This window comes from Elgaria multicarinata, chromosome 9 (genome assembly GCF_023053635.1).
Source record: "Elgaria multicarinata webbii isolate HBS135686 ecotype San Diego chromosome 9, rElgMul1.1.pri, whole genome shotgun sequence".
NCBI classification, from domain to species: Eukaryota; Metazoa; Chordata; class Lepidosauria; order Squamata; family Anguidae; genus Elgaria; species Elgaria multicarinata.
The window spans coordinates 44,927,379-44,944,530 of record NC_086179.1 but is presented as its reverse complement, the minus strand read 5'-3'; the positions used below and the strand labels follow the sequence as shown (position 1 = coordinate 44,944,530).

General features: G+C 37.8%; 1 protein-coding gene across 1 annotated transcript; it reads right to left on the bottom strand.

Annotated features, from left to right (window-relative positions):
- Window positions 1-2,405: 2,405 nt before the first annotated feature.
- Window positions 2,406-15,834, bottom strand: LUM (lumican). Its single transcript, XM_063133809.1, has 3 exons — window positions 15,488-15,834; window positions 9,122-10,036; window positions 2,406-3,370 (listed from the first exon to the last, which is right to left on the bottom strand). The coding sequence occupies exons 2-3, from the start codon at window positions 10,014-10,016 to the stop codon at window positions 3,216-3,218; spliced, it is 1,050 nt and encodes a 349-aa protein (XP_062989879.1). The 5' UTR covers window positions 10,017-10,036; window positions 15,488-15,834; the 3' UTR covers window positions 2,406-3,215.
- Window positions 15,835-17,152: the final 1,318 nt, after the last annotated feature.

The window sequence follows — 17,152 nt, the reverse complement described above, 5'->3', positions numbered from 1 at the left end:
ATTTTTTTTGAAAAAATTAAGACCAATAACAATTCTAAAAAAGAATAATGATTTTTCACTAAGTAGGCATTACAAAATTTGCTCAATGGCCTAGTATTTTGTGTTACAAGTCAAAAAGTCAGCAATTTTTGATGATGTGGCTTAGCCACTCAAAGTCAAACAAATTGATAACAAGATCCAGATAAATATAGTTCCTTCCAGAAACATATTTCATCTTCTAACCTCTTGATTTTGTTGGAAAGGATTCAATTTGCTTATTGGCAATAAAATATGACAACTTAAGCGGCGCAAGCTTTAGGCAGAAATTGTGTTATGGATCTTATGCACTCAAGATTTGTAATTAACATTAGAGAGTTAGTAGCAGTTGGATCCCTTAATCTGGAAATCACAGATTAAATAGACAGACATAGGTCAGTTCACATCCAAAACTATGGGTTTGTAAAACCATATTTTTAAATGCCTTATAGTGTATGAAACAAAAAGCATTTCTGGCAATATCCTTTTAAACAATGAACAAGAAGCCATTGCAGTTTGGCTTTTAGCACATTACCTAATACATCCAGGTTATTCACAAGAACCCTACTTAGAAATTTCAAATAAAGCATATTTCTACTACTCATGCTTGAAGACATAAATACGTGATGCTGGATGCACTGTTTGCTACAGCAGGGGTCTTCTAATTTTCTAGAACCAGAAACCAGCCATCCCCCAACCTACAAATGGATATTGTTGTTTTTATGCTTTTGATGCTTTTAAATTTTTATATTTCTTTTTAATGTTCTCTGTTTTTAACCTTTGTAAACCGCTCAGAGTTCCGGCTATGGGGTGGTATATAAATGTAATAAGCAAACAAACATGAAACGTATTTTTTTTCTTGATTTATTGCTGCTAGTTTTGCAAAGTAAAAAGCAAAGCTTAATTGAAGCTACTCTTGAGGGCTGATTTCCAGCATGAGTTTGAGGATATATTTTAGGAAGCAAATTGGAAATGCAAGGAACCAGTAATGTGTTTATTGACCATTGGACATGTGTTTCACTTTCCAGCTGTAACACACTGACGTGTTCACTGCATTGACATGTAAGAGTTTCAGGCCTTAGTAGGAATAATTTTAAGATAGTAAGAAAGATGGAAAGGAGGAGCCACCAGAGTCCCACGGGCATTTGAAGTAAGTCGGGATGGCCATTGTGGGGACATCTGGCCCTTTTGGAGCTTGTCAACTTTCTCAGAGCCACCAGTTCAGCTTGCATTTGTGAGCTGAGCCACAGGCTTTCCTCCAAAATCTGGGAATTTAATCATTTCTCCTCCCCCAAAATCACAATTTCCCAAGGATCCCCAATGTGGCACCCATGGGTGCCATTTCTGCAAATTGTATTTGTTATTGGTGCAATTTTAGTTGTAAATTGTGCAAGTGTGCATAATTTGTGCAAATTTCAGATGTAATTTACACAATTTTTATATACACACACACAGAATATGGAAATTCTGCTAGCTGGCCCGACTTGTTCTGCACCGAGTCAGGCCAACTGGTGGAAGATGGAACAAAGTCTGAAGCTCGTTGAACTATACCCTCCCCAACTGGATTTCTCCAACAGTCCAGAAGTAGTAAGGTGTGTGTCTATTTGTTGCTGGAATGCTAACTGATGGTCTTCCTCAGGTTGGGGTTTGCCATCACCATTGTGTTTATCTGAAGAGGTTGTTATGCTTTTTCCAAAAACAGTAGAAATAACATTCCCTTCCCACCAGACTTGCTAAACTAACTGACTGATCCAGTATTCTTCCCCAGTGAGGACAGTATAGACTCTTCTAGCTCAATCTATGTTGTTTGCTTTCTCTAAAGACCAATAGCATGTATTACTGAAATCTGGGTGGCGTGAGAGCACAGGTCTCATAGGAACCTGTATTTCCCAGCCCTATCTGGAGTTGCCAGAAAATGAACCTGGGGCCTTCTCTATGTCTGGAACTTTCATTTACCTTGGTATCCACCATCCCTTCTGGATTTCAGTCCAATAAGAATTTACATGATAAACTGAGTTTGTCCTGTGGTTTGCTTCAGAATTCCCTGCATGTAGTGCTGCAGGGAATTAGAGGAATGTGTGTACCTGTTTCTAAATTCATTGCCTTTAATACCAACGCATATGCAAATGTTCAACAGATTTTATGGGATTTTTATGAGGGTAATCTCTAATCCATACTTTAACTCACTAGATGCAAAGTACATCTTAGTGATAATTAAGATAAGTTTGCATTAAGAACTTTTAAAACTACAAAATACAGAAAACAATTTATTTAATGGAGTTGTAACCTTACAAAAATTCAGCAAAATATAAAATACCATTTTTGGTTTGTTTTCATCTGCACTTTTTTAAAAAATGTAAATTTATTTTGACAATAATTTGCACTCAATATTTTTCATTTGCTATGTTTTATTTTCTACAATCATGTTGAATATAGCATGCAAATAACTGAATAACAATAATGGTGTACATGTTTCATTGTAAAGTAACGATGTTTTTTTGTTTGTTTGTTTAAAAAAGCTTTCAACAAACTACACCACAACATTTTCACTGAACAAACATAAAATGAATTAACTAAATAAACCCTAAAAATGATGCTGTTTTCTCAGTCTTTCATGTGGATCATATTTAACTGGGGTATTAAAATATATTTCCCTATACATGTTGTCAGTGTATATTGCTATAATGTATTATTGCCTTCCTGTGTAATGTAATTGCAACAGTGAAACAAATCAACAGAAGAGAATTTTGATTTGAACATGTAGAAAGAATGTACATATATGGTCCAGCCCCAACATACTAAATACTCTATCTAGATTAGAATATGCCTGACTTCTGTAAACCTGAGTAGAATTGCACACTCACAAGGAGTGTGGTGTGTGTTTTATCATGAATATACACCAGTGCTTTTTAAAAATTCAAACTCAGGCTGTACTTTGTTATCTTACCTAAAACAGTCTAAGAAATGAACATGAAAACATTTGGTCCACAGTCTATGGTCCACCTTCCAGCTTTACAAAACGTTAGCATCACAGATTTATTGGAATATATGCGTTTTTTAAAACAAAAAAAGGTAACCAAAATCATGCTGCTTATTAACAAAAGTAATACATATTATGGAAGGTGACATTCTAGTTTCAAAGTGTTACTGTGGTGTAAAGTATGGAAATTGAGGTGGCCTCTGACAAAAAGAACCACAATTTACTCCAAGGAGATTTCAGCAGCCATTCGGAGACAGTTGTACATTTCATGGGGAAGATCAGCTCTCGTGAGATTATTTGCATCCAAACGGAGATGTCTGACCCTGGAATAGGCTAGTACTCCAACAACCTTACAAAAGCTGCTCACTGGAAATTCTGTAATATCAACAACATATTATTAGTAGTAAAATACAACTGAAAATACTCAGTTTAACATATTCATTTGCAAACTGCAGTAATGCCAAACGTTTTAGCAGATTGTGAGTGTTAACAGAAATTACTAGACTTATTTAACTTATTGAAAGATTTATATTGCTTTCAGTCTAGATTTTAAAAGTTTATAGAGAAAAGATATTAAACTAATCTAATGTCAGAGATAAAGTTTATAGCTTATTATAACAGTAAATAAAGTTAGAACACAAAGTTACTAGATACCAGTAAGATTGTGAGATGACCACATGCCACCATTGTGATGCAGCTGCAAGAAAAGAACTCCAATTCTTGATTTTCTTCATTATAATAAATCTTGGTTATTTTAGACTAAATCTTAGTAGTTTCCAGGAGGGATATATGCTCTTCTGCAGCCTTATATTTCCCAAGTGGTATTTGAAACATGATTTTATTTGCAGATACACTGGCAATGGTAGCAAAGTTGCAACCAAATGATAATAATTTCAAAATAAAATAGAAACGAATTGGTAATAAACTAATTTAGTTTGGTAATTATAGTCCTTTTTTTTCATTATTACTGCTTTAGAGATTCTAGAATTGTGCCTCTATAGCAATTATGGACCAAAGGGTATCACTGGGTTTAAAAGATATATTGTACTTTCCATTCCAATTGCTCAGTTGTGGCCCCTCTGAGGTCTTGAAGGTTCCCTCAATCTTGGGTAGAGTAGATTTATATCTTACTAAAGGGTTCTTTTGCTGAGAGTTTTGGTGGATCGAGTTGGCTTCGCACTTATTTTTGCTTATTTACAATATTTATATATTGTCCTCCCTATCCGAGGACTGAAGGTCCCATCCAAATTTAATAAACCTGATCCACATTTATTAAACTCTCTTTCAAATCCCTGCAGATGCAGATTTGTATTAGACTAAATTGGTCTCAAATTTTGCTTTACACTAAATTCACTGATAACACAACCCAATGCTCTATCTATGCATATATCTTATTCCGTAAGATGAAAAGTGTTTCATCTAATCGAGTTTGAACCTGGCTTATGCTTCTGGCTTGTTAAGAGAGTAGCAAGCCAAGGATACTGGTTCAGATGTGACACTAAACAAACTACAGATGGAGGTTCCTGATTTTCCCCCCTTGTCATTTCTCCTGGTAGGTGGAGCCAAGCAGGAGCAACTGAGAAGTGTGCAGTAGCATGTTTGCTTGTTTCTCATCAACCAAAGTTCTTTTTTATCATTACTTCTGTGCTTGACTATTGTCTGCTAGTCTTGCACTGTGATTTAGATAGCCTAGTCAGAGAACTGATGCTTAGATACTACTTTCTTTGGGCAGTGATTGTATTTGGAAACATTTTAGTTTTTTCCTTCTTGGTAACCCTGTTCAAGACATTTAATTAATTAATTAATTAAATTTTACACCGCCCAATAGCCGAAGCTCTCTGGGCGGTTCACAAAAATTAAATCCTTAATAAACAACCAACAGGTTAAAAACACAAATACAAAATACAGTATCAAAAGCACAACCAGGATAAAACCACGCAGCAAAATTGATATAAGATTAAAATACAGAGTTAGAACAGTAAAATTTAAATTTAAGATAAAATTAAGTGTTAAAATACTGAGAGAATAAAAAGGACTTCAGCTGGAGACGAAAAGAGTTGGTTTTGTCTTTCTTTGTTTTTTGTTAAATTTCCATTTTCTCTGAAGATCTAAAGGAGATGTTTTAAGGTAGATCTAGGTTGCTAATAGCCCATGTTGCCAAACAGCTGAAAAGCAGCAGTAGGAGGAGGGGATTAGGAGGGGAGAAATAGTAGGGGTGAGAGAGGAGTTTGCCAGCTTTCCCTCCATGTTGCTTATCCCCTGCATATTCCTCCCCTGGCTTCTTTTCTCCCAGCTACAGCAAATGTGTTTCTGATTAGGGGAGGAAATTGCAAAGAAAGTACAGCAAGTGAGTCCATTCCAAATTGCACTCTTCCTCCCTGGACTTTTCTATTGCATAGTGATGACCTAGGGTCTCAGATTGAGGACTGCCACTGAATGTTTAGTTCAGCCATGACAAACACTCAAATTATTTAAGTCACTAAGGCAGCAATCCCTTATCCACTTCCATGGGAATAAGCCCCATTAAACTTAATGGGACATGTATGAGTCAACATGTATAGAATTGCATTGTTAAGTGTTTTACATATAAAGCAAATTACTTTTCCCTTCCATCTCAATGAGTTCATGGTGTAATTCAGAAAGGAGATAAGTTACCAGTATTTTAAACAAAGCTCATCAAATTCAATTTATCCGAATATGGCTTTATTCTTGTTGCAAAGGTATATGTTTTTATATTCTTCATGAGTAACATTCTCACAAGTATTTATTCAGGGCAAGTTACAACAACTGAATAATAAGATAAAACATACCAAAATACTAATGATAGAAATTTGGGGGAGGAGAATAACAGAAGCAACAGAAAGTATTCAAGTTAAGGCTAATCCAATAATTTATCAATGTCCTCGAATTGGAGTATCAGAACATGTGGGGAAAGATATGAATTGAAACAACATCATTGTGTTCCTTCTTGGCATACTAAATTCTGAAGCAGTCTCTTCCACTGCTGAATAGCTTGGAACATCAGAAAGTTCTTTCTAATGTTAAGTAGAAATCCCCTTTCTTGATATTTGAACCCTTGGTTCAGGTGCTGCATTCCAAAACAACAACAACAACAACAAATTTGTTCCATCATCTATGCAATTGCCTCTTCTCCTAACGAAACATAGCCAATTCCTTCAACCTTTCCTCATAGGACTTGGTCTCCAGGCCCCTCACCATCTTTGTTGTCCTCCTCTAGACACATTCCACTTCACTGATGTTTTTTTAAAAAACTGAGGGGCCCAGAATTTGTCATGTTGTCTGTGAGTAAACTGAGCAGGTTTAACGGTCATGAATACAATAAGAACCTATAATTGAGTGACGGTAGTCTGGGCAAACAGAAGACTGTTCATGCAATAACTATACGATTGTACAATCTTAATTATTATATATCATGTTGGGTACTTTTGGGCAGAGGATGTAACTAATTACCTTTGGCTTCTAGACCCTATGTGCTCTGACATTTACACTCTGTCCTTCAGATTATTCTTGTGGCACATTTCCTACTCACATTCTGAGAGCAGATGACCAGAAAATTGCCACAGGACATATTTGTAATATGTCAGCAGTAGGACTTAGAATTCTAAGTGAAGCTATGAAAGGTTCATCTGGAACTCATGGATCTCATATTTTTATTTTTAAAAAAGGAGTAGAAATTATTATATCAACAGTAGTCCCATGTTTCTCTGCCTAGTCCCAAGAGGTGTAGTCTTACTGGTTTCTTGTCTTTTTCTATTGCTCCTACTGGAAAGAAATGTTCATTGTGACCGTAGATACTGTATATCCCTTGCAGGAATGTTTAAATGATATTGCTGTTTTTATCCTTTTAAATTTTTGTATATTTGTTTTTAATGTTCATTGTTTTAAGCTTTTGTACACTGCCCAGAGAGCTTCGGCTATGGGGCAGTGGTATATAAATGTCATAAATAAATAAATAAATAAATAAATAAAGGAATTCATCTGGGGGTATAGATCACTTAACCGTGAGGTGTATTGAGTCGGGCCAGCTTGTGGATTTTCAGTTCCCCCCCTTAAATCACAATTTGCATAATTTATGCACATTTCAGCAATTAGGCAGAGTGAGGCTACTGCCTCAGCCAGCAGATGCTGGGGAGGTGGGAAATGAAAATGAGATGTTTAGAGGACACTGTGTGTGCCATGTGGCCTGCCCTGTACCTCTTTCGTTAGTCTGCTTTCCTCCAGGGTAGTAGAACAAGGTGTCTTATTCTAAGTGTGTCAGTCTGGTCAACTTATTTACATGGGATTGGGGGTGGGGAGCAGGTTTACCATCTTGCCCTTTGCCTCAGGCAATAAAATATATTGGGCTGGCCCTGGTTGGCAAAACTTTCCTGGATTCTTTTAAGGGACAATTGCTGAGACAGGCAAATGAAAAAAAGAACTCCGGTTTGGGAAGACTAGTTGAGTTAAAGTACGATAAAGAAAAAGAGAAAGACAGAGAGATCTTCAGAGAAGTGTGCACTCCTGAGAGGTGTGTACTCTGGTAGGGAGTACAAGGCTGAAAAGCTGTATCTGAGAAGTGTGTGAGAGGGGATGCAGGAGAGCTGAATCCCCAGAAATTTGGGAGGACCATGGTGCTTTCCATTATTTGTGGGTTCTATCAAATATTCTATTTGTGAAGAAACAAGCTATTTGTAGATGGGGTATACATGATTTTACTACAGGAAGAGGTGCTTGCTTATTAATAGGGGCACTGACTGGCCTAGTATGACATTTGTTCATCTACAAATAGTGTTTCTATGAAGGGTAGAGACACTATTCATATATTATTGCCCTTAATTTTAACTTGTACGTTATTGTTCATATGCCTATGTTATTTTAAATCATTTTGATATTGATTTTGTTAATATCCCATGCATATGTACACATATTTGTACATTAAAATATTTGTCTTCATTTCACACAAGGGGATGTATCAGCCAAAGTATCTTCACTAAGCACAACCACTGGTTCTGCATTTCCAGAATGGCTCTGTTGGCTCATCTGGAACTATAGTCATCTGTGTGGAGAGTAATATATAAGAAATATATGAAAGCATCCTGCCAATAATGTCATGGGCTGTTATTCCGATAATATTACCTGTTGGATTATTAAGCAGGGAAGAAGAAAAATCAGTAGATTGAACATAAGGATGTGCTTGTCCTTTAGCTACTATGGTAGTCTCATTGCGTTATTAATGTTCCCTTTTTACTAGAGCCATGCACAAGTGGCCTCTCAAAATTCTGCACCCAATTTGTGGGTAGAGAAATTGCGGAAACAATTTCACCAAATTTCTCCAGGGGCAGGAGAAATTCTCCAACAATTTCTCACAGGTAGGCATCACCATTGGCAACGGTTTTAAAACAACTTGTGGAAACAGCATTAACTGTGATGGCAGCCTGGCCCCCATTTTGCATCCTCCACGATGCCCCATATGTCTAGCATCACTCCAGGGCATTAAGCTTGAAGGAATGCAACCATCCCATCACAAAAAAATTAATGGTGAAGAAGATACAGAAAAATTTCTGAAAAGTGTCCTTTTAGTTCTAAGGTATAAGAAAAGAAAAATCTCAGGAATATCTTGAACGTTTTCTTTCCCCATGAAAAAAGTTTCCATTTTTCTGCCTCATTCTCATAGTTTAATTTAAATATGTGTTGGTGGTGTTTTTGACCTTATCTAATCACTGTGAAGTGGCTGAGGGTACTGTCTATATTTTTCTTTCTATTACACATCTCACCATTGCACTAAACTCCCAGGCTGCCTGCACTTCCTGATCTGAAAAGGCCCTATCGGAGGAATGAATTCATGATGTCTTTCCCTTGCCAGGAAGTGCAGGAAGCCAAGGAGGCTATAGGCTGTCAGAGAGAGATGACTGTACAGTGAAAAACAGGACACTCACACACCTCAGTAAGGCAAGCAGTTAGAACCCTGAATTTAAGCCTGTGAGAATTTCTCAGAAATTTCTTCTCTCTTAAATTTCTTTTCGAAAGCAATTTCTATCAGATTGAATTAGATTGGTCAAAATTTTCATGGAGGAATTTTTGGCACGGCACTACTTTTTACCTTTAAAAATGGCAAACATTACTCACTGTTAATCTGGTTGACTTGGAGGTAGTAGTTTTCGAGGTGCTCATTTACTGTTGGAATGGTCTTCAGCTGATTATAGGAGAGATCCAGCTCAACAAGGGTAGAAACATTGAAAGTGCTCCCTGGTACTCCAGAATCTGACAATTTATTGTGAGATAAACCTAAATACTGCAGTGCTTTAAAACTTTGGAAATAGTGATCAGGAACGTTGGTAATGTGATTATTGTCAAAATACAGCATCAGTAAATTAGGGGGCAATCCCAAAGGAAGCTTAGAAAGTTTATTGTAGCTCAAGTCAAGGTACAAAAGTGAATTTAAACCTTTAAAAACCCCAGAAAGGGTATCTTCAGATAGTTGGTTGTGCTGTAGGTGAATAATAGTCAGATTTACTAGTCCTTCAAGTGTATTGGGGTTGATTTTCGTAATCTTGTTATTAGCAAGCTGCAGGTCATCCAGAGAACTAGGAAGTGGCCCAACAGCTTCAGTTAAGTTGTTGTAATTTATATGGAGTTTTTTCAAATTCTTGAATTTGGCAAAGACTTTGCCCTTAATTTTTGAACTTTCCAGATGGTTATTATCTAGAATTAGCCACTCCAGGTCTGTCACATTATCAAAAGCCTTTTCGTCTATGCCTTCAAGCATATTATTGCGAACATAGAGGTATTTAATTCCAGAAGGAATAATTGGGAGACTCTTCAGTTTAAGATTGTCACAATACATGGCTGATGGATAGGTTACAGGGCAAGTACATTCTGGTGCACAGACTGCTGTTGATGGCCCGAACATTGAGTGAGCATAACCATAATCATGCTCTGAAGGATAGTATCCATCATAATCGTAATCACAGAAGATGCCACTGATCAGGAAAAGGAAGAAAGGAAGAGAATTCAGATGCATCTTTGCAGTGTGGGTTGTTTCTGTTGAGGGAGATAAAATGCATACAGTTAGTGGAGTGGTCATTACAAGGAAGAATATCTGAAGAATTAAAATCAAAGTTCATATTTTATATACATACAGTTATTTGTTTAAATACTATTTCATTGTGCTTAGACTTGTACTTCTTGTGTCACAGATATATAATTGTTACTCCAGATAATTTTATAATTTTATTCCATGACATTATAGTGGTCAATGCTGTTGGCAATAAGTATAGGACCTTAATGAGATATGACAATAGGTTTAAATAAATGCTGACAAGAATTATATCAACAATACTATTTTTGCCTTATTATCTAAACAATAACGTTCTAACTCATCATTTATTATTTACTTACTTTAATTATTTAAATCATTTCTTGGCCACCTTTCAGGGCAGAGGCCCACACAAGGCAGCTTACAACAATAAAATACATAAAATATTAAAAGCAATAAAACACGATAGCAGTAAAACAGCAATTAAAACAATAAAACCAAAAATAAAAACAACAGGAAGAACAAGCGCAGCAATAACAACAATAACAGCAATAACAATACTTATCATGGGAAGGCCATGGTAAAATAAAATGTTTTTAAGGCCTTCTTGAAAGCCTGCAAGGATGGTGCATGGTAGACCCCTGATGGGAGGTTGTTTCCGAGGTGTGGGGCCATCGTACAGAAGGGCCTCTCCTGTGGACACGCACCTAATTGCCCTCCAAGGTGGGGAAATGAGAAGAGTGTCTGATCCCATGTACAGCACATTACAGTAGTCCAGCCTGGATGTGACTAGTGTGTGCATAACTGAAAGAAGGAGCATCCTCTCCAGAAAGGGCAGCAGCTGGCTTACCAGGTAAAGATGGTAGAATGTACTCCTGGACACCACAGCCACTTGGACATCCCCAGTTAGCTCAGAGTCCAGGAGGACTCCCAAACTGCATACTTGGTCTTTTAGGGGAGTGCAACCCCATCTAAAACCAGCTGTAAACAAAGTAATTGGTTTCCCAACCCACAGTAGCTCCATCTTGTCTGGATTAAGTTTCAGCTTGTTCACCTTAATCCCTCCCAAAACAGACTCCAGACACTGGTTCAATGTTTGAATTGGAGTATAGAAAATGAACTGAAGATATGAAAGAATAGCAAAATTTAGTGCACTATTAGCAAGTTGAGAGAGTATGGGACTTGGATCGAGAACACCTGGGTTCAAATTCCACTCAGGTGTGAAGCAATTGGACTACCAATCACTCTTAATCACACTAACATGCCTGTTCATATGGGGATAAAATGGGATAATGTCATATATATTATCTTTGCTGAAAGGTTGAGATACAACAGTGTATTGTATGCCAACTATTTTAGGCAAATGTTCTGCACAGATACCATTTTCATATAACCCTCATGTATTATGAATGTACATATATTTATTTTGGCAAGCGTTGGAATGAGTCCCTAGCGGTTCATGTTTTCATCTGTTAATCAGCACAAAAGGGAGAAAGATTAAATGGATGAGCCAAGTTTTTTATGTTGTGTTTATGGAGTTAAATCCAGAGTTAAGTGCATACAACTGGGTTGGCAGAAGCAGATTTCCCTGCCAGGGACCAGAAAACTATTGGGGTGGAGCACCCCAAGAGTTTACTAGTCCCTAGCAGGGAAATCTGCTTCTGCCCATGAGTTCGCTGAGCCGTGCTTGCCCATCCCTGTTCTGGGGAGCTGGCCTGGATGAGCGCTCAACAAAGTGCACTTTCTGGGGCCTCCAGAAAGTGTGCAATTTCCCCAGCATGCCATTAACACACTAATGGTGTGCCAGGGGAATTGCAGACTTTCTGGAAGTCCCAGAAAGTGCAGTTCGCTTCCCCCCCTCCATGCCAATCAGGGCCTTAAAGGCCCTTTTAAGCACCCATGATTGGCACTGGGGGGACATGATTTCCCCAAGGCTGGGGAAATTGCATATTCCCCCCCTCCACCCTTTAAGAGGGGGAAAAGAAACACGATTTCCCCAAGGCTGCAGAAATCGTGTATTTTCCCCCTCCACCCTAATGGCAGCCTTTAAGGCCCCCATTGGCAGCAGGGAGAGAAACGCGATTTCCCCAAGGCTGGGGAAATTGCATATTTCCCCTCACTGTGTTAACGGCAGCTGCCATTAACACAGTGGGGGGAAAGCATTGGGGCAAAAATATGCTGGAAACATCCTCCTGGGCCCATGAGGGTGTCCGGTGCCCTTGCGGGCCCAGGCAGATTTTCTTCCCAATGCTATTCCCTGCCTGTTCACACAACATGCTGTGTCATTGTTCACAAAGCATTCTAAGCCAAAATGTTTAGCTCAAAATGCTTAACCAGTGTGGCTTAGCATGTCGTCTGAACAGGGTCATTGCATTAATTCAGGGATGGGCAACTTTGGGAGGTCCAGGAACTATTCCCCCCCCCCTTCCTGAATGCCCTGCGAGCCATACTCCTGATGCTATTATGTGACCCCATTGGCTGCAGCGGAAAAATATCGCACTGATTTGTCACTGATTTTCAGTGTCAAACTCCTATGGAATGCTACAACAGCCAATTTTAAAGCAAAATTTATCCGTTGTAGTTGTTTGCATAGATTTCAGACGATAAATCAGCTAATTTGGGCCACTACTATGAATTTGGGGGGCGGGGGTCAGGGGCTGCACTCAGGGTAGTGGTGGCCACATGTAGCCCATGCCATGTGTTGTCCTCCCCTTTACTAAATAATCTGTGGCAAAGGATCCACCATTTTTTGTGGCCATAATATACTGTTCTCTATTGGCAAGTGTTTGTTTTAGGAGAGATACCCTGGCAGACGCAGAAAGGGTAGGTTGCCATGGAAGCTGCATGCATGGATGCCCAATCCTCATGCCCCTAGATATTTCTATACTGTAATGGAAGGGCAGAAGAGGATTTGTATGTAGCAATCCCACATACACCATAGAAAGAAGCACTGATAATTTTAGGTTGCAATCGTATGCATGTTTAGAAAGAAAAATGTCCTACAACTCATAGCATGCTCCAGCCATGCTGGGAGTTGTAAATATGTATGGGATTGTCTAAATATGCATAGGATTGTACTCTTACGGTGGAATCCTATGCATATTTAGAAAGAAAAATGTCCTTCAATTCCCAGCATTCCCCAATCAGCATGGCTGCATGGGGCATGCTGCGAACTGTAGGATTTTTTCTGTCTAAATAGTCATAGGCCTGCACCCTTAATGTCCTACAAGTGAAAAATGTAATGTATACCACAACCTCTCCCTACCTGCCCCCATAGGGTTTATCCTGCAACATTTTGATCTCCCTATCACAGAGGAAATATAAAATTTCCATCTCCGTAACATTTGAATACAACTTGTTAGCTGTAGAAATTTGTTTTAAAGTAAAATGCATCCATCAGGTTTGGGACCACAATACCTGATGGAACGCCTCTCCCGACATGAACCTACCCGTACACTGCACTCAACATCTAAGGTCCTCCTCCGAGTGCCTACTCCGAGGGAAGCTCGGAGGATAGCAACAAGGGAGAGGGCCTTTTCAGTGGTGGCCCCCCAATTATGGAATGATCTCCCTGATGAGGCTCACCTGGCGCCAACATTGTTATCTTTTCGGCGCCAGGTCAAGACTTTTCTCTTCTCCCAGGCATTTTAACAGCATTTAACAATGTTAAGTTTGTTTTTAATGGACCCCAGAATTGTTTTTATACTGTTTTTATGTTTTTTTAATTTTTGTATACTTTTAATGTTTACTATTTTTAATTGTTGTAAACCGCCCAGAGAGCTTTGGCTGTGGGGCGGTATATAAATGTAATAAAATAAATAAATAAATAAATAAAGACCTTGTTAGATAAAATTATAGTTGAATGCAAAAAAATTGTAAATGTGGTTTAAAATTATTCTGGTCACTGAGTCTTAAGTGTCCCTGCTTGGACTTAGCATACATTTGTGAAATATCTTTATTTGTTCACTGAATGCTTGCAAGCTAAAGGCCATTTGCTGTCTTATACATCTTTTGACAGGACAGAATGATGGAGATGTGAAATAAATGGATGAGATATTTGATTTTTGGGTGCAATTGTAGTTCCATGGATTGTAGTGGAGTTGAACTACGTCAGTCTGGAACATACTGTACCAGATGCAAATAATAATGTTGAGCTGCAGCATTTATAAGTTAACATTAATTGTGCAGAGTTAATTAGTATATAAGCTTTTTCTAACCAAACAAGTACTTTCTATTTACTTTATTCTTAGAAAATAAAAATAGGGCCTTATATGGGCTGACACACTTTGGCCTTGTAAAGATTTCTAAGACATATGTGCTGTGTTTGACATTCCTTTGGGAACAGATTGTATTTCTAAAAAGAAATAGACTGGTTCATTCATCTAAACTATGGTAAGCATTATAACTCTTCCTTTGAGGGTGATGTGAAAAAGTATTAGTATTTACATGTTTGAAAATAGGTTCTTTCAGTGCCTATTTTTTCAGTGTTAAAAAAGAGTTCAAAAGGTATCAGATATACCTGAAAAATATATAATAAAAGACATATAAGGGCAAAAGGTGTGCAAATTTAATAGACAAACGTTTTCAAACAAAAGGTGTAATATTACAATTGTTCATTGTGTGAATATTGTTAGTCTAGGATAACATAACATTTTCTCTAACCTTTGCCCTACTGAAACATAAATGATGTATAGTATCCATGTGTAGTCTTGCTCATTCAAGATTTTTCTTTTTAAAATTGGGGTGATAATTCTTCATTATCCCTGTTCATCTATCTTATATGTGCAATTATGAATAGAATATCTCACTGGATCATCAGTGAACTTAGATTGTATTTTAAAGGCACTGATGCAAAGGCTTGAAAATATTATTGCAACGAACTGTATGTGCAAGCAATGCAGTGTCATTTGGCAGCTTCCTCCAGATAGAAAAGTTCTCTTACATTAGCAATAAGCAAGCAAAAAATCTTCTTTGTGTACTTTTTTGTCATTATGAAGACATTAGTACAGTTCCATAGAAGCACTTTGTCACACAAAAATACTACATAATACCTTAAGTAGTCTTCATTAATACATTATAATATTGTCAATATAATGGAATGAAATTTCATCACCTAACAAATTTGTTATGCCAGCATAATTCATCTGGTTAACATGCATACTGGTGCTAATATACGTAGTTGGGTGAATAGAAATTTACATTTGTTGGACCTTGTTTTCCTCCCCAAGGCTTGGCCATTTATACTGAATGACCCTTTTCCTAGAAGCCAACATGTTCTGCAAAGAAGTGCAACAATAAGCCACAAAACATGTGGAGCATTTTAAAACAAACTGAAGGCAAAGGCATAAAAGCAACTGTGTTCAGTTTGCAAATTGGCAAAGTTCTGACAATGTTCTTATATTACTGCTTTGTTCAGCTGCTTGTTTGTTAGTGCTAAAGCATGCGAGAGCACTTACCTTTCTGACTTGAAGCTGCTTGCTTTAATTCCCACAGCAGATTCAGTAAGGGACTGGATCGACCAATATATGCTATAAACAGTGTCAGAAGGTAACTGGCTGCCAGATCCGCTATGATACAAGGACTTGGGGGGAAAAATCCTAGTCACGCTGTTGCCTGAAGCTGCTATGTCATCATAGTATCCTGGTGGTGTGGTGGTATGTAAAACTGCTGCTGTCTAATCAAGTGCAGGTGGACACTGCAAATGGTAAAGGACAACCCATCTGTTCTCCTTGTGGAACAGGAGGGAGATAACCCCTGCAAGCAACCTGAGAAAGTTCAGGCTGTCTGCTATAGCATGAGCAGCAGAATTCTAAAAGGATAAAGCGATTTTAAATAATGCACAAATTGCAAACAGACATTGTGTTTTCTCTAACACATTTTATAGCCTTCGGCAAGATCTCACAAATAACATCCAAACCTCAGTGCAGCCACAGTTCTTAAGACAAATGACTCATTCACTTTTTCTTATTTTTCTTTCTGCTAAGTTATGTACATAATCATTTAATAAAAGCCTCTGCCATGGAAAATATGCCCAAATGGAGAAACTACAGAAGGGTTTTCCTTTGCCATCTGGTATTGTAAAAAATATTCTTCAACACAGTAAAAGGGAAGATTGGAGATGGTATTTATGGTTAAACATGCAAATAATGGTGCATTTTCTTTTATAATGTAGCTGAAATGTTTACATAAGAAAAAGATTAATAAAAGATATAGAAGTCCAGATATAGAAATAAATAGTTGCAGCTTCCTTAAAAGTACACTAACATTTGTCCCTTTTAGGACTTACAGATCTTTGAAATCTGGAACCAATCAACTGTGTGTTGTCTGTTTCTTATTTCATGGATGCTGTTCAAGAATGCATCCTAAAGCTTGGATGAAAATGTTGTTGAAATAAGGCACTGCCAAAAATAATGTAATAAAAATAATAAGGAAAATGATTGGCAAAACTGTAACTGTTCATTCTGGTTCCAATATCTCCATGAAACTCCCACCAAAGACTCCCATTTGTTCTGGAATATATTGTTGCTTTAAAGACTCATCTTCACACACATCTGGCCTGATAAGTGACAGGAGGGAAGGAGGGGAGGAGCATGAGTTTTCCTGGTCAGTCTAGAAAGAACATATCACTGCAACAAATAAAAAGGTTTATGGGTGTCATCTTTATTCTGTCGCTTTCTTTTTTTAAATGGAATGTCGTCTCTAGGTTTATTCAGACTTTATAAAAAGTACCGTAATCAACATGCAAATAGGGAACCCCAATAGCACAGGGTTTGGGTCAGGTGGAAGCTTCCACATGTAGAGCTGTGTGGCTGAAGGCCTCCTTCCTGCTGATGTCTGTCTTGTATGTGTGGCTGCATGGAGGAGGAGCTAATTGGTGCATGCAGTGTCAGAGGCGGAGCTACTTGGTATAGCCCTGCTCACAGGTTGCTTTCACTATGTCTGAATAGAGCTTCTGTGTCTGTTGGATACAATATATCTAGGAAAGTTAATCAATAACAGACTTACAATCACATATCATCTTCATGGGCTTTTGCCCTTGATCTTATGCCAAAGTTATCTAGTTTACATAGGGTGTTAGACTTAGCATTTAGGTTTGAATCAAGGTTATTGATTGCATAAAC